General features: G+C 38.9%; 1 protein-coding gene across 18 annotated transcripts in view; it reads left to right on the top strand.

Annotated features, from left to right (window-relative positions):
• Positions 1-22,844, top strand: part of LOC131425894 (neurobeachin) — a 241,630-nt gene that overhangs the window by 87,448 nt on the left and 131,338 nt on the right. Inside the window, exon 1 of one of the 18 annotated variants that reach the window (XM_058588155.1) lies at positions 21,525-21,542. The exons of the other annotated variants lie outside the window; for them this stretch is intronic. Coding sequence (XP_058444138.1) covers positions 21,540-21,542 — 3 coding nt within the window. The 5' untranslated portion in view covers positions 21,525-21,539. Of the gene's footprint in view, positions 1-21,524; positions 21,543-22,844 lie in introns of those variants that run through there. 18 annotated transcript variants of the gene reach the window in all.

Below are 22,844 nucleotides of genomic sequence, written 5' to 3'. Positions count from 1 at the left end.
CTTTGATGTATATTTCGCTGTTCATTGAAGCAGTGGTGATGAAGGGGTTTGAAATCTTACCGCTGCTACAAATTGCTTGCCAGACCATAGCTTTCTTACCAAATTTTTCGACTTCAATCGATATCTCGGACTGATTTAACACATGCCGTTCTCGCACCGTATAATATTGTGGTCCCGGCAAGGATTTGTAATCGAGTTTCACGTAGGTTTCGTCGTCCATGATTATGGAGTTCAAATTTCCAGCAAGAATCGTATTGTACAGCTTTCGAACCCTCGGACTGATCGATGCTTTTTGTTTCGGACTACGTTTTGGTTGTTTCTGCTTCTTATAGGTTCGAAGATTCAAACGTTCTTTAGCACGAAGAACATTTGACTTCGAAGTGCTCACTTTTTTGGCCACATCCCGAACTGAAACCTCCTTCTTTTGCTCGAACGCCTTCAGTATACGCTTATCCAACTGAGGATGAGCAGGACCTTTTATTCGACCCGTTTTCGGTTTATCCTCAAAGGTGTTATCCTCACCGAACTTCCTGATTGCATTTCGCACGGCTTTTTCACTTACTCCTTCCATTTTTGCTATCTTTCTCAGTGACAGTCCGCGTTCTGTGCACCATTTGTACACAATTTTTCGACGTTTCTGCTGAAAGTCCACGCATTTCGAAACAAACTAATGAAAACGAATAAACAACTGCACAAGTGGTTAGAGAAGAGTGTAAACAACAGGACGCAGCATTAAAAATTTACAGATTCTGAATCTGGGACAGTACACGTGGAACATTTGGGAACTTGAAAGTACAGATCAAGTTCCGCGTGAACTTTTTCGCTGTATAGAAGCTGAACAATGTATTCTAGAAGCAGCTTAGAAGTTCGTTAGAATGCGTCACAGCGAATTTTCAAGTGTGGATAATTACTTAAAAATGGGCTGCTTAAAATGCTATTGATGAACTTTGAGAGCTGTTTAAGCTAAATCAGTCCCTTTTATCTGTACTTTTGGTTAGTTGGGTTGCTATACAATTGTCTGAAATATCAAAGTTATTACACTCCAGAACCTTTTAAGGTCTCTTAGGAAAACAGAACTACTGCAGATACGAGTACCAGCAGATCAAAAATTATTGAGTATCGTTTTGAGTCATTATCGATTCTCACTGTTTCGTTGAATATCGTTACTGCACAGTATACCGTTTTCACTGAAAACCTAAAATGACTGGAAGACAAATGAAAAGAAAAAAAAATACAATTTTGAATTTACTGCTCCGAAACCTCCATTCATGAATTAACTGGGGGTTCTTAAATTGAGTTAATTCGTAGAAATAAACGTAAAATTACGAAAATATAAATATGAATATGAAAGGCCACAAAACTAAAAAATATTTTCAGAACGGTTGTGAACAGTATGTGCTGCAAAATGATGTTTGGAATCGTTTCAAAATAAAACATGGTGACTTTCGGTTTTGTTGATATTCCTTGAAAACTCTTATAAAATAGGATAATTGCATCGAATTTGATGACTTGATACCGAAAAAAATGAAAAAATAAGTCGTTCCGATGGTGTTTTCTGGTCTATTGAAATTTCCTGCATCTTCTCATCGAACCCATTCCAAAAATTGCAGGTTTTTTTTTAAAGATATCAATAAACCGGAAATCATTTCAAACCCAGTTAAAACATCGTTTTCTAAAATCCACTCATCAAAACCGTTCCTAAAATACCCATATTGTAAGGATTTTTGAGGTATTCGAACCGGAAGTCGCCATCTTGGACTTCAGAACCACTTCAAATATCGTTTTATGGCATTTGCTCATCAAGCCCGTTTCAGCAAATATCCATATCGAAAGGGTTTTCAATTAATATCAATAAACCGGAAGTCGTTATTTTGGTTTTTCGAACCACCTAAAACATCGTGTTCCCACATCTACTCATCAAATCCGTTCCAAAAATACCCAAATTATAAAGGACTTTGAGAAAGATATCAATATACCGGAAGTCGCCATCTTGGATTTTTAGAACCACTTCAAACATCGTTTTCTGACATCTACTCATAAAACCCTTTTCGAAAATACCCAAATTTAAGTGGTTTTTAGAAATATCATTAAGCCGGAAGTCGCCATTTTGGATTTCAAGACCACCTCAAATGTCGTTTTCCAGCATCTACTCATCAAGCCGGTTCCGAAAATACCCATATTGTACGGATTGGAAAGAAATATCAATAAACCGGAAGTCGTCATCTTGGAGTTTTGAACCAACTCAAATATCGTTTTTGGGCATCTACTCATAAAACCCTTTCCGAAGATATCCAATTTGTAATGGTTTTCATGGAATATCAATAAACCGGAAGTCGCCATTTTGGATTTTTGAACCACCTCAAGCATCGTTATCCAGCATCTACTAATCTAACCCGTTCCGAAAATAGCTAAACTTTAAGGTATTTTAAGGAACATCAATAAACCGGAAGTCGCCATCTTGGATTCCAAAACTATCTCACAAATCGTTCTCTAGCCTCAACCCATCAAATTCATTCCGAAAATACTCATATTGTAAGTTTTCAGTGAATATCAATAAATCGGAAGTCGTCATCTTGGATTTCAGAACTACCTCAAACGTTGTTTTCTGAAATCGACTCGTCAAACTCGTACCGAAAATACCCATATTGTAAGAGTTTTCAAGGAATATTTATTTTGTTATTTTGGATTTTTGACCAACTCAAGCATCGTTTTTAGCATCTCCTTTGGCAGCTTCTCTTCGAACCCGTTGCAAAAAAAATCATAAGTATTTTCAATGAATATCAATAAACCGGATGTCGCAATCTAGGATTTTTAACCTCAAATATCTTCATCCAGTATCTACTCATCAAGCCCGTTCCTAAAATACCCATATTGTAGGGGTTTCAAAGAAATATCAATAAACCGGAGGTCGCCATCTTGAATTCCTAAGCCAATTCAAATTTCGTTTTCTGGCATCTACTCGTTAAATCCGTTTCAAAAATACCAAAATTGTTATGGTAATCAAGATATATCAATAAACCGGAAGTCGCCATCTTGGATTTCAGAACCACCTTAGGCATCGTTTTTTTGGCATCTCCTTTGGCAGCTTCTCTTCGAACCCGTTCAAGAAAAATTCATATTGTAACAGTTTTCAATAAATATCAATGAACCGGAAGTCGCCATCTTGGATTTCAAAACCACCTCAAGTATCTTATTTCCAGCATCTACTCATCAAGACCGTTCCGAAAATACCCATATTGTAGGGATCTTTAAGAAATATCAATACACCGGAAGTCGTTATTTTTAATTTCTAATTAATCACCTAAAACATCACTTTCCCGCACCTGCTCATCAAATCCGTTCCGAAAATACCCAAATTGTATGGGATTTTAAGGGATATCAATGAACCGGAATTCGCCATCTTGGATTCCAATATCTCCTCAACCATTGTTTTCTGGCATCTACTCATACAACTCTTTCCCTCAATTTTGTAATGGTTTTCCTGTAAAAAAATCGGAAGTCGCCATCTTGGAGTTCAGTGCCTCTCCTCCAAGAAAAAAAATACAACAAGATCCAGCAAAAAAAAAACAAATATTTTTTACTATGAAACGGCCGCGTTAAGCTTAAGTGTAAACAAGCCGAATAAAAAAAAACTATGGCAAAAAAACCGGAAACCGACATTTGGGATTTCAAAACAACCTCGAACATCGTTTTCCAGCATCTACTTAGCAAACGCTTCCCGAAAATATTTAAATTGCAAGGTTTTTAAAAAAGAAATCAATAAACCCGAAGTCGCCATTTCAAAGTCAATTAGAACATCGTTTTCTGAAACCAGCTAATCAAACCCGTTTCGAAAATACCCGTATTGTAAGGGTTTTTAAGGAATATCAATAAACCGGAAGCAGTCGTTTTGGATTTTAGAACCATCTAAAATATCGTTTTCCCGCATCTACTAACCAAATCCGTTCTCAAAATACCCAAATTGTAAGGGGTTTTAGGAAATATCATTATGCCGGAAGTCGCCATTTTGGATTTCAATACCACTTCAAACATCGTTTCCAGGCATCTACTTATAAAACCCTTTCCGAAAATACCCATACTGTAGGGATTGTAAAGAAATATCAATAAACCGGAAGTCGTCATCTTGGATTATTGAACCAACTCAAATATCGTTTCTGGGCATCTACCCACAAAACCCTTTCCGAAGAAATCAAATTTGTAATGGTTTTCATGGAATATCAATAAACTGAAAGTCGCCATCTTGGATTTAGAAACCTCCTCAAACATAGTTTTTTTCTATTCATAAAACCGTTTTATAAAATATCCATTTTGTAATGGTTTTTATAAAATTAAAAATAAAACCGGAAGTCGCCATCTTGGATTTCAAAACTTCCTCAAACATCTTTTTCTAGCATTCACTCATCAAACCCGTTCCGAAAATACCCATTTTGTAATGGTTTCTCAGGAATGTTAAAAAACCGGAAGTTGTAATCTTGGATTTCACAACCACTTCAAAAACCTTTTTTCAGCATCTACTCATCAAATCCGTTCCGAAAATACCCAAATTGTAAAGGATTTTGAGTAATATGAATAAACCGGAAGTTGCCATCTTAGATTTCAGAAATACCTCAAACATTGTTTCCTGGCATCTAAGTAGATCCAACCCGTTCCGAAAATACCCAAATTGTAGGGGTTTTTAAGAAATTTCAATAAACCGGAAGTCGTCATCTTGGATTTTTGAACTATTTCACATATCGTTTTCTGGTATCTTCTCATCAAACCCGGTCCGAAAATACCCATTTTGTAATGGTTTTCATGAAATATAAGAAAACCGGAAGTCGCCATCCTGGATTTCAGAACCACTTCGAACTTCGTTTTCGGGCATCTACTCACAAAACCCTTTCCGAAGATATCCAATTTGTAATGGTTTTCATGGAATATCAATAAACCGGAAGTCGCCATTTTGGATTTTTGAACCACCTCAAATAACGTTTTCTGGTATCTACTCATGGAACCCGTTCTTACAATACCCATTTTGTAAAGGTTTCTCAGTAATATGATATAAAAAAAACAGGAAGTCGCCATAATGAATTTCGAAACGAGTTCGAACTTCGTTTTCGGCAGCTTCACTTCGAACCCGTTTCAGAAAAATCCTAATTGTACGGAATATAAAAAACCTGAAGGCGCCATCTTGGATTTTAAAACCACCACAAACACCTTTTTGCGGCATCTAATCCGTTCTGAAAATTTCCAAATTTTAAAGAATTTTAAGGTACACCAATAAACCGGAAATTGCTATCATGGTTCTCAGAACTACCTCAAACCTCGTTTTCGGGAAACGACTCGTCAAACCCGTTCCGAAAATACCCATATTGTAGGGATTTTAAAGAAATATCAATAAACCGGAAGTCGCTTTTTTGAATTTCAGATCTACCTCAAACATTGTTTTCGGGCATCTACTCATCAAATCCGTTCCGAAAATAACCATTTTGTAAAAGTTTTAATGAAAATATAAAAAAATCGGAATTCGCCATCTTGGATTTCAGAACCACCGGAAATAATGATCAAAATGTGCGAAATCTGCTCAATTTTGGAAATTTGGTAAGTTGATTGCTAAATAAACAGATTTCGTATAAATCGGGCCCCAGTTTCCGGTTTCGGTGATGCCGGAAGCACAGGAGATAATGGTGAAACTATGCTAAAGTAAGTTTCATTTTGTAAGTTTGATTAGTTTCCGGTTCCGGTTGCGAAACTGTGATAGAATCTTTTTCATTTTGTAAATTTAATTTGTTAATTGCTAAAAAAACATACTTTGGCTAAATCAAGGCCCAGTTTTTTGTTCCAGAAGTGCCAGTAGGACCCATAATAGTGTTCAAAATGTACTAAATTCGGTACCATTGTGTATATTGAGTTTAATGATTACTAAATAAACCGACATTGGCAATATCGGGCCCCAGCTTCCGGTTGCGGAAGTGCCAGAAGTACGGAAAATAGTGGTCAAACTTTGGCAAATTCTGTTCAATTTAGTAAAATTAGTGATTTGAGAGCGAAATAAACATACTAGGACTACTTAGTACCCCAGTTTCGGGTTCCGGAGGTTCAAACTGTTCAAAAATTGGTTCCATTTTGTAAAGTTCGTTAGTTGATTGCTAAATAAACTGGCTTTGGCAATATCGAGACTCCAAACTACCGGAAATAATGGTCTAACTGTGCTGAAATTGGTTCCATTTTGAAAATTTGGTTAGTTGATTACTAAATAAACAGACTTTGGTAATACCGAGGTTCAGTTTCCGGTTCCGCTAGTACTGGAAGTATCGGAAATAGTGCTCAAATATTCAAAAACTATACTTCGATTTATCAGGAATTGTTCAAACGATCGGAATGATGGAGTTTATAATTCTTCAAGAACCTGCTAAATTTAATCCGAATCCGATTTTCGGTTCCGGAATTACAGGGTGATAAAGGTTCTAAATTTTAAATCGCCATTTAGAGTTTCGACTCAAAAACCATAAAAAAACTAATTCGGGTTCAAAACTCGTCCAATTTATTGATCAGGTCTGTTACTGACAGTTACGAACCGACTGCGGCTAAACCGGTCCTCGGATTCCGGTTCCGGAAACAGCGGACGTTTTGATCAAAAACTCCAAAACGAAGCACACTTCGTTTTCTCCTAGATGACTCCTTCGATTTTCTCAAGCTAGCATTCAAATTCAAATGAATAATTCAATGGTCGTATACAAAATTCATGAATTTGGTCCGAATACGACTTTTGGTTCCGGAGATACAGGGTGATAAGTTTCTGCAATTTCACCAGAAGCATAAACATTTAAACATTGAGCTCAAAACTGTTTCAGTTTGTAGGTTGAGGCCGAAACAAACTTGTTTGTGTTTGTTTTTTTTTTTTCAAGAATAAGAAAAAAATTTTCGAAGAATACCACATTTTTGTATATGCGTATGAAAACCGATTTTTCAAAATTTGCCCTGCAAAAAAAAACAAATATCCCAAGACAAATTAACTAAGAACATTAAATAATAAACAGGAAACAATCCGTCAAACCAGTTTTCCACTAAACAAAAACCACCAATCAAGAGCACCCCAAACCGGAACAAAAAGTCGCCCTTTTCAGTGCCAGGCAACGGAGTGCGGGCTGTGCAGTTAGTGGAATAAAAGCACCGGCTGCTTACAGTCGGGAAGGGTGATGAAAGCTCCGCCGGAGACGTTCATTCATTAGCAAAAGCACAACTAACGGGGACAAAAGGTTGACGACGGGATGAAGAACAAAATTAGCTAGGCTCTGTTAGTTGCAGTAGTAGTAGTGGTGAGCTTCGTTGAAAAGAGAACCGACAATCTTTAGACCCCCATACTGGCTCTGGTGTTGTGGTTCCAAACCGACATTCGCCTGTTTATTGTGTGAAAACCTATTTTTTCTCCAATAGCAGTAGCAGTAATCGGTTTGTATTTTTTCTTTTTGACTCACCGAAGCCGTCCGCTCTACCCTCTACGTGAGAATGTGTTTGTGTGCAAAGCGATGCCGGTAAATAGTGCATATGGGATAGCGACAAGCAGGCATCCTGTGGTAACAACAAAGTTGATGTTTCTTTGTTCGTTGGTTCACAAAAAACAGATTTTGAAAGAAGAAAAAAGAATTTCCATAGTAACACGTTCCCCCTACTGGTCCGATGATATCGGGGGGAAGGTGTCGTGGGTTAATCTTGCAGAATACATTTCTTTACTTGGATGCACGTACGGAACTACAAAAACCATTGTTGAGTTAATCTACGAAAGGACGTGAGTAACATGAAGTGTCTGGTATTAATCAAATGAGAAAGCAAACAAAGAAAATCTCATCTCATTGCAAAACCTACGTCCTGTTGTAAGTTTTCTATCCAAAGCAAAATATGGTTTTTGAAAGTGGTTTGTGGTTTGTGTGTTTAGCAACAACAAAAAATCCCACCGAATTAAGTCGAAGGCGATGACAATTGTGTCATTATTCGCTCGTTTATTTCCCGGCAAAATAGTCCAGCGTGAAATTGAAGCTGAAGTAATTTCATCGTTCGACACGGAGGATGTCGCATTGTTTCTATATCTGTCTCTCTCTCTCTATCTCTGTCGGAAAAGATTCGTTCGTTTGCCACAATACGGCATCGGAATACAAATCGAAAAATAAATCAGACTCCCCACTCCTCCTCCACCACCCATCGACTGCTCCGCCAATCAGCCAAATTTCGCTTCGATTCCATTCGCTCGCGATCCAGCGAAGAATCAACGTCATCATCAATCTCAACCGTGGGAGCAAAATCCTAATCTGATGAGTCCCTCCAGATGACTGCCATTGGCTGCGAACGAAATCCCTCCATTGAATGATGATGAATCTTCTTTTCTTCGCTTTTCGCTTTAGATTCGAACGATTTCCAATTTTCCTCCCGCCCATCGGGGTTAGTCAATATTATTTGTGGGTGTTGTTTTGTACCATCGCGACGGCTAATCGAGTTGACGTCTGATAACCTCCCCCACCCCCCCCCCCACCCCCCCCCCCCCCCCCCCCCTTTATAAGTCGATGGTTCCGCAACGATCGGTCCTTCGAATTGCTCGGGTGCGGAACGAAGATTTCACTTCAAAGCTGGGAGCAAAATACTGCTCCGTTTCGAGAGAGAGCTCTAATTACATTTTGATTGTGGGCCAACTGTGGCAGGATGGAAAAAAAAGTACAGCTTACCTTGCGACACGGGCTTGACTGGGGCGAAGTCGAAGAATGTCGGCTGTCAACCGCGGAGGTACGGGAAATTAATGCTCGATTGAGAGAAAGATACTGCAGTTCTCTGAAAACATTCGCAATTACTGCAGAGGAATTTTAAATGTGTCACCTTTGGACACTCACATACACAAATTCGATTATTCACGACGAGAGACTCAAAATGTGTTTCGACGAGCGCTTTCGAGGCTCAAACAATACCGATACTCGGTCCATTTGAAGTAACTGACTTTAGCAGATGTAACAGCAATAATGTACGAATTGTGAAACGAACATTATCTTTTATACCCACATGATTTACATGTTTAATATATCGTTTCTTGCAATATCGTCTTCCCAGATAGAAGAAAGCCGCTTGGCCCTCAAAAGCTCTTCTACGGCATGAGTCATTCAATATCTGGACGCAAAAAACTGATTTATCTCGGAGTAACTCATGTAACGCTTCGTAACACCTATAGCTTACCACAAAAGTTCGTTACTTCGTAACGCTCCGTAACGCCTATAACTCTCTAGAAAGTTGCGCATGTAACGCTTCGTAACGCCTATAACATACAAAAAAGTAACGCATGTAACACCAATGGTTCACAAAAAGTAACTAATGTAACATTTCATAACGCCTATAACTTACAAAAAAGTAATGCATCGTAACAATGCAGTAACGCTTCGTAACACCTATAACTTACTAGAAAGTAGCGCATGTAATTCTTTGTAACGTCCATAGCATATAAGAAAGTAACTGTTCGTAACGCCTATAACTTACAAAAAAATAACGCATCAAATGCTTCGTAACATCTATAACTTACAAAAAGTAACGCATGCAACACTTCGTAACACCAATGGTTCACAAAAAAGTAACGAATGTAACGCTTCGTAACGCCTATAACTTACAAAAAAGTAACGCATATAACGTCTATATCTTACTAAAAAGTAACTCTTCGTAACGCCTATAACTTACACAAAATAACGCACGTAACGCTTCGTAATGCCTATAATGTACAATGTAGTAACGCTCCGTCACGCCTATAACTTACTAGAAAGTAGTGCATGCAACACTTCGTAACACCAATGGTTCACAAAAAAGTAACGCATGTAACACTTCGTAACACCAATGGTTCACAAAAAGTAACAAATGTAACGCTTCCTAACGCCTATAACTTACAAAAAAGAAACGCATCGTAACGCCTATAACATACAAAAAAGTAACGCATATAACGTCTATAATTTACTAAAAAGTAACGCTTCGTAACGCCTATAATGTACAATGTAGTAACGCTTCGTGACACCTATAACTTACAAAAAAAGTAACGCATGCATCACTTCGTAACACCAATGGTTCACAAAAAAGTAACGAATGTAACACTTCGTAACGCCTATAACTTAAAAAAGTAACGTTTCGTAACACCTATAACTTACAAAAAAGTAACGCATATAACGTCTATATCTTACTAAAAAGTAACGCTTCGTAACGCCTGTAACTTACACAAAATAACGCACGTAACGTTTCGTAACGCCTATAATGTACAATGTAGTAATGCCTATAACTTACTAGAAAGTAGTGCATGTAACACTTCGTAACACCAATGGTTCACAAAAAAGTAACGCATGTAACGCTTCGTAACGCCTATTACTTACAAAAAAGTAGTGCATATAACACCTATAATTTACTAAAAAGTAACACTTCGTAACGCTTATAACTCACAAAAAAGTAACGCTTCGTAACGCCTATAATGTACAATGTAGTAACGCTCCGTAACGCCTATAACTTACAAAAAAATTAAAACGCATGTAACACTTCGTAACACCAATGGTTCACAAAAAAGTAACGCATGTACCGCTTCGTAACGCCTATAATTTACAAAAAGTAACGCATGAAATGCTTCATAGCGCCTATAACTTACAAAAATGAACCGCATGTCACACTTCGTAACACAATGGTTCACAAAAAGTAACGCATCTAACGCTTCGTAATACCTATAACTTACCACAAAAGTTCATTACTTTGTAACGCTTACAACTTACTAGAAAGTAGCGTATGTAACTCTTCGTAACGTCTACAGCATACAAAAAAGTAACTCTTCGTAACGCTCTGTAACGCCTATAACTTACAAAAAAAAGTAACGCATGTAACACTTCGTAACACCAATGGTTCACAAAAAAGTAACGCATGTAACGCTTCGTAACGCCTATAACTTACAAAAAGTAACGCATGTAACGCTTCGTAACGAATATAACTTACAAAAAAGTAACGCATGTAACGCGTAAAACTTACAAAAAAGTAACGCGTCGTTACTCGTTTACCGCAAGAATCTAACCCTTATAACGGTTTTTAACATTTATAATTTCCACAACATAACTCATATCATTTGTAACACTCAATTTAAGAAAATTATCGCATTGCACTCTAATTGCTTTAACCTAACGTAACGCTTCCTAACTCACGATAATATTGAATGAAACGCTGATGGGTAGGTCGATACCTTTCACGCAATTGATGCAGCCTCTGTTCGATTCCCGATCTCGCACATAGGGTCAGAAAGTGTTTCTAGCCCGAAGAGGCGGTTAGAACCTCTATAATCCTAGTTAGACCAAAACGGTTCAGTCATCTCCGAGAAAAGTGATCACACACACACAGAGAGAGAGAGAGAAACATACAGCGAGAGAGAGAGAGAAAAACATACAGCGAGAGAGAGAGAGAGATACATACAGCGAGAGAGAGAGAGAGAGAGAGAGAGAGAGAGAGAGAGAGAGAGAGAGAGAGAGAGAGAGAGAGAGAGAGAGAGAGAGAGAGAGAGAGAGAGAGAGAGAGAGAGAGAGAGAGAGAGAGAGAGAGAGAGAGAGAGAGAGAGAGAGAGAGAGAGAGAGAGAGAGAGAGAGAGAGAGAGAGAGAGAGAGAGAGAGAGAGAGAGAGAGAGAGAGAGGAGAGAGAGAGAGAGAGAGAGAGAGAAAGAGAGTTGTTTGTCGAGCTAAGTGGAATGATATATGACATATTTGTTAAAAAGTCGGGTTTTCACAGTGTTTGCATAGCGCCTTTCTATATGAGAAAGGTTAAAATAAACGACGAACTATATTAAAAAAATATTCTAAAAAAACTAATAACCTTCAACAAAAGTGCATTCAATCATGCACTGCTACAATCGCGAAGTATCTGATAATGCGGTTCAATTCATCCTTGAACGCCCTAACTCAAACCAAACCCGCCTTAAGCGCAAGGTAAAACGATACTTCCTGCCGCCGCACCGGACAATGTCTCGGTCGCCTGGATTTATGCTATCGCGCAACCGATTGCCATTGCTATACCGTACTGCAGTACAGTAGTGCAGATTGCATTCATGCCGGCTAAATGCCGGCTGAAGTCTCGCCATCGTGTTTTTTTTTCTTTTCCGTAAGCAAGCTCGGGAATTTTTGAGAGATCCAACGCCCGTCCAAAGATCCAGAAGATCCACTAATGGCACCGAATGAACGAAAATAACCCTGATGAAGCAGAAAATCGTAAATAGCGAAAAGAAACAACTCGATATCGCACTTACACGTTTATCCAGAAAAATAAATTATCATCCCGTCTTAAATTACGGGGAAAAATACGGCGCTTTAAAGTAAATCAAGGAGACCCCTTTGCATGCTACACCTTCCCCCCTTCGAGCGACCCAGCAGCAATGTACACAAGCTGCCGAGTTGAAACGACGGTACCTACCGAGAATGGCACAAATACTCCACAATCGCCGTGCAGTTGGCGGTATCTAATAGGATCCTACCCTTCCCCCCTTCAGACGACGAACCCTTATTCCGTTCACTTCTCGCTCGGTTGGTCGGCCGGGAAAAGAGGTAAAAAGCAGTACGGCGAAGCCGGTGGTGCCGAAATAAATTACAACACGGGCCTTTTTGCACGGCCAGGTTGTTGTTGGGCGCAGCAAAAATTTAATTCTTTCTGCACTTTGGTCCTGTTGGTTTCGTGGCCGCGGAGAAAAAAGCATAAAATTCCGAAAAACAACCAACCAAACACCGGCACGGGAGAAGCCATCGAAGAACGGCGACGACGACGACGACCGCGGCGACGCTCGCTGATGACGACGGCGATGATTGTCACGACAGAAAGCTGGCTGGTTGGCAGGCAGACAGGTGAAAAGCGTTTCCTGTTTATCTGTGCGAGGTGGGTGGGTGGCCCTAGCGACGACGGGCATGCAAAATTTGTATCACAACTGAAGCAAGTAGAGAAGCTTTGTGTAAATATTCACAATTTATGAGACAAACAATCGACTAGTAGAAACAACAACCGCGGTGAACCTTTCAGTTTACTTCGGTGCGACGGACGGTTCCACGAAAGGCACCTTTTTGTGGTGCAATTTCTCGCCGAATACGAAACGAACACCGGAAAAGCAGACCGAGAAATGAGCTAGGGTATCTTTTGTTTGTTTTATTTTTTTTCTGTTCCGAAGGGGGAATTTGCTGAAGACGAGTTGGATTCGATTGATCTGTGGAAAGAAAAATGTTTCGGTTTAGTTACACCACTTCTGGATTGTCTTTAGGATATCGAGTTCTAAAAGAATGCGGTGATAAGTTTTGTATTTTATTTGCCCCGCCTAGGAACCCTCTGCCACGCACCTGTAATGAGAAATTCGAAACTTAAAATGTTCTTTTGAGATGAAAACCGAAGTGGAGTGAGTTTTGTGTAATAAAAGTTTCAGCGACTTGAAAAATAATACGATCTTGTCTAGTTGAGTGAACGTCTGAAAGTTCAAAACGAACTCCCTCGACGAGCTCAAGCACTGAACCTAGTAAAAGCAAACATAGTAAAGAGACGTAAAACAATTAGAAAGGTATGGGTATTATTAAATAATACTCAGAATGAGGCTTCAAGGAATATGTTAAAAAATAACAGAAGAAATGCAGGAAACAATTTGATTGCAATACATGGAAAACAAACAGCATAAAGAAGCTTTTCGATTTTTAACGAAGAACAATGAAAGAAAAACAATGAAACACAAACATGATATCCAGAAAACTCATGATGTAAGAAAAGAAAACAACGAATAGTAAGAAAGTCGACAACAGTAAAAATCAGGAAAATTGAACTGAGAAAATAATATAAAAAGCAAATTTACCGAGTTATGTAATATCGAAGGTAGAAATAAAACGAAAACGCACAACAAAAAACAAACGAATTGCGCGTAATAGAAAAACGCTAATGAAAAGCAAAAAAAAAAACAGAATAAAAAAGGCCAATACGATAAACTGAATAATTTTCTGCAAAACTTGTCGTAAGCCCACTGCAGTCAACCACTGGAAATATTCCGTATTTCTATGAGTCGGTTTTGCGCGATACGCTTTGTGTGATGCTTCGTTCAACTCATGCGGTTTGAACTTTGCGCACCTTACTTTGGCACTGAATTTCACCTTAATGCTCCTTCATACCAAACATTTAAGAAAACTAAAAGTTTGAGTTAGTTGTGGTTATCTCATACTACTGAAAATTTTATCATAAATTGCTGACAGTATTTTCGATGATATGGAGAAAAAATTATGATAGGACAAAGTAAATTACCATTTCCTTACGTTTCGTCTTAGACTCGTCAGTGCAAAGCAGTTCAAATTGAACTGCCTTATGCAAAATTCGACAGTTCAATTTTTACCAAAAACTGTGGTCTGCCACTAAAGTCGTCAGATGCGTTTTCCATCAAGACGTCAGATTAGACATTGCGCTTCGGCGCAATTAAGAAAAGTTTCTCGCAAATAGCTTTAACTTTACGTCTGCTCAGTGGTTCAAATAGAACTGCCGAGTTTTGCATTAAGCAGTTCAATTTGAACTGCTCTGCACTGACGAGTCTAAGACGAAACGTAAAAAAATGTTGAAATCGGTAATGTGCGCCTTCAGCACAAAAATTGGTTTTAACCGAAACCCCTAAATTAGTTTCAAATATTTTTTTTCGATGTAATAAAAGATCTCGATGCTTTATGCATTTCTAAAACAATTTGCTTAAAAAAATTTAGATTTGGTAATGTCAGAAGTCCCAAAGTAGAATCGTTTAAAAAAAGCCTGCTTTCATCCACATACACATAGTGGTGTAATGATGCCTTTCTCATGTATAATATTGTGGTGTTATATTCGAAATTGTGGTAATAATTCAAAATGAATGTACGTTAAAAAGATCACTACTGTTTCTCAACCAGACATGCTGCATTCGAACCCTCAGTCTAAAAAGTTGCTTTATGCGAGAAAATCGTTCTCGTCCAATCGCGAACCTTATGCTTTCCCGTTCAGCTCTTGCGTTTACTTATCTGGGTAGTGCTAAACAGAGATTTCGAGCTTGGAGACAGGCATTGGCATCTGATCGTTTTGAAGCTGATATGAATTGCTCCGACACGGCAAAGAAAAGTGAATTGGAATCTTTGCACCTGTGCTTGTGTTCAACATAAACTGTTATGCACTGACGAGTTCAAAACGAAATGTAAAGATAATGATTTGTCAAACAAAAAAAATTGATTTTTAAATCTCAAAAGTCCCAAAGTTTAAATTGTTCAATTTTTTTTTCGAGATTACACCAGAATGATTTTTTCATATTTTTAAGACATCAGACCCTTAGTTTTCAAATTTATGCGTTTTTGAGTGTGTACAGTACCTAACGAATTGTCATCGCCGTTTCAGTGACAGTTGTTCTTGTTTTCGTATTATTTACGCTCGAAAATGTCTGTTTATGTGCCTAATTCTCGCCATATGCGGGAAGTTTTACTTTTCTGTTATAATTCGAAAAAAAAATGCAGCTGAAGCGCATCGAATGCTCTCAAAAACTTACGGCGATGCTGCTCTGAGTAAAAGAACGTGTCGGGAGTGGTTTCAACGTTTTGAAAATGGTGATTTCGATGTCGAAGACAAACATGGTGGTGGAAGAGAAAAAACCTTCAAAGATGAACAACTAGAAGCATTGCTTGATAAAGATTCGTGCCAAACCCAAAAGAGCTTGCCGAATCGTTGGTAGTGAGTCAGCAAGCTATTTCGAAACGTCTCAAGGCCCTGAGCATAATTCAGAGAGAAGGAAACTGGGTGCCGTACGAGTTGAAACCGAGGGACATCAAGTGTATGTGAGCAACTACTTCAAAGACAAAATCGTAAGGGGTTTTTACATCGAATCGTAACCGGTGATGAGAAGTGGGTTCGATACGATAATCCTAAACGCAGAAAATCATGGGAAAGCCCGGGCATACTACTTCGTCGGAGGCAAAACCGAATATTCATGACCCCAAGGTTATGATTTGTATTTGGTGGGATCAGCTCTGTGTGATTTACTACGAGCTCTTAAAACCGGGGGTGAAACCATCACAGGAGATCGCTACCGAACGCAACTGATGCGCCTTAGTCGTGCGCTAAAAAAAAGCGGCCACAATATCAAGAGCGACATGAAAAAGTCATCCTCCAACACGACAATGCTCGGCCTCACGTCGCAAAAGTGGTCAAAAAGTACCTTGCCATACCCGCCGTATTCCTCAGATGTCGCCCCTTCTGACTTCCACCTATTCCGTTCGATGGCACACGGTCTGTCAGATCAACATTTTCAATCCTTCGAAGAGTTGGAAAAATGGATTGCTTCATGGATAGCGTCAAAAGAGGACACCTTTTTTCGAGCCGGGATCCGAAAATTACCGGAAAGATGGGCGAAAGTTGTCGCTAGCGACGGACAATACTTTGAATAATACATCCGTAAGCACTTTTTCGCAATAAAGTTTTTAATTTTGGAAAAAACGGCGGAAGCAAAGTTGTACACCTGATAGAAGATAATCCAAAAAAGCTCCAAAGTTGGACTCCAAACTATTGCAATTTATGGTTACCGTAAATAACCGTAAACTCTAAAGTGGAACTTATTTCGACATCTCATGGAATGTTCAATCGATTATTACACGTTTAGATTCAAATTCGATCCGATTTGCAGTTTCGACATTACAGGATAATGAGTGAATAGAATTTTATATTTCCGCTTGAAACGACGGTCATTAAAATCAATTAAAATGTCGAAGAGTATTCATGCAAAAAACACATGCGGATAATAAAACAAAAGGTATCATCTCACTGCTAGGTGGATTGAGCACGTTTTTGCACGAATTTTCAAAGTTTTATGTTTATTTCTTTGTTCGAATTTTCGAAGTTCTGTGTTTTTATTCGAATTGTCAAATTTAAAAAGTGTTTATGCCAATTTGCAAAGTCATGCCGATTTTATTTCGGTGTGTACCTCCGTGTACGCTAGAAACGATCTGTACTGTTTCCTAACGCTGTCTTTGAACCCTGCGTCCAAAAAGTTGCTTTATCCGAAAATATCGATTTCCGTCCAATCGCGATCCTCATGCTTTCCCGCTCAGCTCTTGCGTTTTTCTGTGTTTGTAATATTGTTCACTTTTCGTATGATTCATCTTCGACTCATCATTGCCTAACAGTTCAAATTTAACTGCTAGTACAATAATCACTAATTTTCATTCAATTTTTTTTGCAAGTTTGATTAAAATTTTAAATACTTTATATTAGTATAAATTAACTTGAAAATTTTCAGTGAACACAAAAATTAGAAAGTACAGTAAAACGTTTTAGTGTTTTAAGATTCTCAAAAATTAATGAAAATTTTCGAAAATTAGAATTTTTCGGAAAGAGTGAGACTTATTTTTCATTTCCAAAAATTTGTTCCGTTTTCAGTTCATGTTTTAGGAAAAACAAAGTGCTAATTTTCATCCAAACTTTATTTGGTAATAGTATTTTTTTTTGCAATTTTGGATTAAATTTTAGATATTCAGGAACTGTAGAATAATACTTCAAGATTTCAGTAAACACAAAAGTTTGCAAACACTAGAAAGTGCAGTAAAACTTCTCAGTGTTTCCTAAGAAAAATGTGTAATATATTTTTTGACATTTTCATTTTCTTCAAAATGATAAATTTTTAGGACTGCTCAAAAATTTAGAATATCCACAATTAGTATTCTTTCAAAAGAGTGATAAATTTTTTTAAATTCTGAAAATTTATTCATTTGGCTCATTTTTATATCTTAAGAAGAACCAATTCTGGGACAACTGAGTTCGTCTGAATTTTAAATATTCATAAATTTTGCTCGCCAACCTGAAATTTAAGAACCCTATAAAAATGACTTCGCTCGACTTCCAACAGGTCTCGAAAAAAAGCCACTTCTTGCTGTGTCCTGAACGATGCACTCGACGAGCTTCAAGTTTCGTCCGGTGGATCCGGTGGTCCCAGCTCCCTACTCAAGCGAATTGGGACATTTATAGTGAAGGCGTGTTTCAATATCGAAAAGGCACTCCTGAAGTGCAAACAACACAGTTTTCCACCGGGACGCTGGGCATCGTGGAAAATGTATATAAATATAGGAAAAAGAAGCATGAAAAACGAACGAACGAATAAGAAACACTAGCATTTTGCTATTTTACTGTCGCATTCGATAAACCAACAGCCGAAGAAGAGCAGCCCCAGAAGGGAGAGAGAGAGAGAGAGTGAGGCGCTAGCTGAACAGCGTCGTGGTCGTCGTCGTCGTCTCCATCGTCCGTCGTTGCAGTGAGAGCTGAAAAGGTCAACCCAATTCCCTGTCACCGAACGAAATGCGGTGACCAATCGGCCAAATGGGATCTCACCGAAAAGCCCGTGCCGACGCCGCGGGTGGGTGTGGAAGCGAAGGCAGGGACAACCGCAAAAATGTTGCAACATATTTCATTCCATTTTATATTTCCCCGATGGTTGGAAAATCATTGCCATAACCACCGCCCCCCATTACCTCCCCTCCCTCCCAAGCGCCCAGACCGCGTTATGATGAGGTACGACGAAGGTTGCCATTTTAGGATTTTCTTGAGTGCTTGAGGGGCCCGCCCTCCTCCGCCGTGCCAAGGTAATCGGGACATAAGCGCACTCGAAAGATCGCATTTCAAAGGATTGCTTTTTTTTCTTGTATGGTATATTCATATATTGCATGGATGTGAGATTTTCCGGGGCCGATGATGGAGGTGGTGGTGGTTTATTTTAAATGGAAATTCAAATTTGTGTGGTTGCTCACTTTCACGTGATGGTGGTGGTGGTGAGAAGTTTGTGGATTATGCTGCGGTGCACGAGTCAATCTGATGGGATAAAACCCACAAAAGGGACCTCCCCACCCCTCCCGGCCATTTGGACCTGGCAGTGTGGATGAACCTTTGCAATCGTTCAACTTTTCACCGTGCCCGGGAATTCATTTGACGGAACCAAAGGATTTTTGGTTTTGTTTTTCGGGATGTACGATTTTTTGTGAGCTTAATTCTTGGTTGCGGATAGGAGAAAAAACCGACCAAAAGAAGGCAATGAACCAAATTACAGGTTAATTTGCCGTAGGCATGAATGAAAAGGATAACCCAGTAAGTGAGTTTTTTTGGGGAAAAAGTTTATAGGCTTACTAAATGTTCTTCCTTCTACCACAAACCGAGCTTCCTTAATCTTCATAATCTCTCATAACACTTTGTCTCATAACACAAAAAAAACAACAAAACCTCCCTTTACTACCACCGAACCGAATCGTTGATTCAAAACTGAATTATTGATGATGCTTTTGGTGCCTCCTCGGGTCCTCCGACATTGTTCAAAGAAAAATAAACTTTGACGTCGGACGGTGCGACGACCCTCGACACTCCTCTCATCGAGTCACACCAACGGCATTCGCTGCTACGAGCTGGAGCACCGGTGTTAAAGCATGTATCATCCGTCAGCTTTCGCCTAGATTTGTGGTCCCTGTAAGAAGGAAGCTAGCCGAGGACGACGACGACGACGACGTCGACGACACCGGGAAGGCTATCACACGAGCAAACCAACAACGAAGTTGAATTATTTATTAGTTCACCTGCTCGCTGTCCTGTCGGTAATGCCTTCTTCTAAGTTTTAAACTCATGTACAGCAAGCACACACACACACACACAAAGATACAGCCGCATCGATTTTTGCCCCGGGACTACTACTTTATGGTTCGTGTCGGGAAAAAGTTCCAGAAGATGGAGACGTCGGAGATGCTGCTGGTCAATTCGGTTCGAACTAGGTCACCGAAGTCGTTTCGGGATCGAAGGGTTGGGTTCTTGAATGATGGTACCCAGTTGCAGTAGTTACAATCACAATTTGGTTTTATTGATTCTGATTAGAGTGATGACCAAATATTATATCCGTTCCTGTCATTCATTCTTCGACATTCAAGTTAGTAGAAATTCTTCGTTTTTTTGCCTTTTCGATCTGAAGGGGTTCAAAATTTTAAACACACTTCACCCTGTATTTCCCCGGAATCGGAAGTGAGTTCCGAACAATGGTCAAAAGCAGCGTACTTGCATAGATGTTGACGTAAGTATGTGAAAATCGACTCAGTTGTTTCTGAGAAAATAAAGAAAGTTCAATTTTGGAACTGGGAGCCTATAAATTGAAACAGTTTAGCATTAAATTTAGAAGAATTTTTACGTTATTCTGATTATCGCTCTAGTATGACAGGTTGCAATTTCATACACAATACCCTGTATTTCCGGAACCGGAAGCCAGATGTGGATGAAATTCTACACCAACTTATGAAATTCTACGCCAACTTATGACAACATAATACTTTTCATTCATATCCGAGTTTGCGAAAATCAGTTTGGCCGTTTCTGATAATTTGGAGTGAGTTCCGGTTTGGAGCACACGAACACTTTCCGAGGTATTTCGAAACCCATTTCGACGAAGACCCTTTTCGCCGAATCCTTCAATTGTGTTAATTTCGTAATTGGAATTGGTTTAAAATAAAGACGAATAAAAGATTACAGCATTAAACCCCCATTTTAATGTTCTACAATTGTAGTTCTGAAATATCTTATTTAATTAAAATACTGGATAAAATCATTTTTCCGTGTTTAATCCCAGAAAGACTACTCTCCTATAAAAATTCATGGTCCTCAGAAAAGTGAAAAGTTCGACGAAACAACTTTCGGTGAAACGTTTTTTGGTGAAATAGCTTTCGATGAAATAACCCTCTCGCGTATTTTTAATATCAAAAAATTAATACAGAATTTGAAATCTTAACCAAAACAATTTTGCTAAATTTTGTTGATTTGAAAAAAAAGAGTCTTCTGCACCGAAAACAAAGAATACACTAAATCGAAATCATCGTCAAACATATTCGTTTCCTTAACAAAATAGATTATGAAAATAAATCATCTGATAATTATTCGCTTTTGTTTTTTATTAACTACTAGCTGAATTACCCGGCGTTGCTCGGAAATGTTTCGTTCATGTTCAGATTGCGAATGAACCGCCCTAGTTCCCATCTCAGATCTCACAGTTAATCATTATTTTCACGGTATTGTCGTCAAATTGGGTCAGTTTTATATTTGAAACCTTTTGTTAGAAACATTTAGAACACCTTTCTCTCTATAAATACCTTTTTAGGAACCTCCGAGTTTGTATATGTGATTGTAACGTACTTGAATTATTATGTATTTGTGTTTGTAACGTACTTCCGTACTTTCTCGTCACATTCGATCTACAATACCTTTGGCTTCCATGGCTATAAACACTTCCTCTCTCTTTATTAAACATTTTATGACATCATTATTTCCACGCAATCGCTCAAAATTTTACACCTCATAATGATTATTTTATAACGAAAGGCTGTTTATCATCACAACTACATTCGTACTATAGGATAACTTTTTTATACCATTTATTTTCAGGAATCAGAACAAATTGGCCCAAATGGCACGTTCCCCTTGATATTTGGAGATTTGTGCCTTGCCATCAATTTGTTTTAGCATCATTTTCCCGATATATAAGAGGGAAGGATTGAAAGGAAATGGTAAGGGTTGGACTAGGAGGATGGGAAAAATTGACGACACAAAAACACATAAAAGCAGAAGTAAATTCTGCACCCCTAAGGGATGCTGAACAGTCTGCTGAGGATCACATTTAGTGGAAGCAGAAGTAAATTCTGAACCTCTACGAGGTCCCGAACAGTCTGCTGTTGATAAAACCTCCAACCCCCGAGAGGATTTAGAGATCTTACAAAAGTGACATCATTCTGCAATCCCGGAAGAATGCAGAACGATTCGCAGTATGTACGAGCAGAAGTAAATTCGGTACCCCCTAAAGGATGCCAAACAATCTGCTAAACCCTATTTAAGGTGAATACAGAAGGGATTCATTCACTCCAGGAAGAACGATGAACCCTTCCGACTATAGCTCCTTACCACATTGGGTGAGAAACGAGAGAATATCCTTCAATTTTAGCTCCGCATACACAGACTCAACCATGTATGGAGAACCAAAAACCCGGATACGTAGCTGCGTCAATGCGGGACAGTTACATATCAGATGATATGAAGTACCATAATCGCATTCACACAAATCACACGAATAATACTCAGCACGTTGAATAGTAGCCATGTGATAATTGAGTTTGCAATGTCCAGTCAGAGCTCTGACCAGAATACTGCAATTATGCTTGGAGAAATGCAGTAGACACTTTGACATTTTCAGATTTAAATCTGGTAGAAATGCTTTTGTCTGAGCGCAAGTTTGCAAGCTGCGCCAGTAGCTGGCATGTTTGGATGCAGCCTAAGAACGAATCTTGTGCTTTATCCAACTAGTTGAAAGTGATAAAGCTGGTTCAGGACCAACGAAATCATTCGTTGCACCAGCTGTAGCCAACTCATCAGCCCATTCATTTCCAGTAATACCAGAATGGCCGGGTACCCATAAGAAGTAAACAGCATTTGAGATGCTAAGGTCTTCAATTTGAGTTCGACATACGATCACCACATTCGACCGTGAATCATTCGAACTGAGTGCTTTTAAGGCTGCCTGACTGTCGGAATAAAAATAAATTCGTTTACCACAGATCCTCTGCTGAAGTGCCGATTGTATTCCACACAGAATCGCGTAGATTTCTGCTTCGAACACAGTACAGTATCTACCAAGTGAATGAGACTGCTTCAACCTGATTTCACGACAGTAGACACCAGCACCAGCACGACCATTCAACAGAGAACCGTCCGTATAACAAACTATGTGTTCATCAAGTTGTCGTTCCAGACAACCAGACAACCATTCCTCACGAAGAGGATAGCTCACATTGAATGTTTTGAAAGGGAAAATGCAT

The sequence above is a fragment of the Malaya genurostris genome, chromosome 1 (genome assembly GCF_030247185.1).
Source record: "Malaya genurostris strain Urasoe2022 chromosome 1, Malgen_1.1, whole genome shotgun sequence".
Lineage (NCBI taxonomy): Eukaryota > Metazoa > Arthropoda > Insecta > Diptera > Culicidae > Malaya > Malaya genurostris.
The sequence above is the reverse complement of the archived record's forward strand: the minus strand, read 5'-3'. Positions and strand labels throughout refer to the sequence as shown.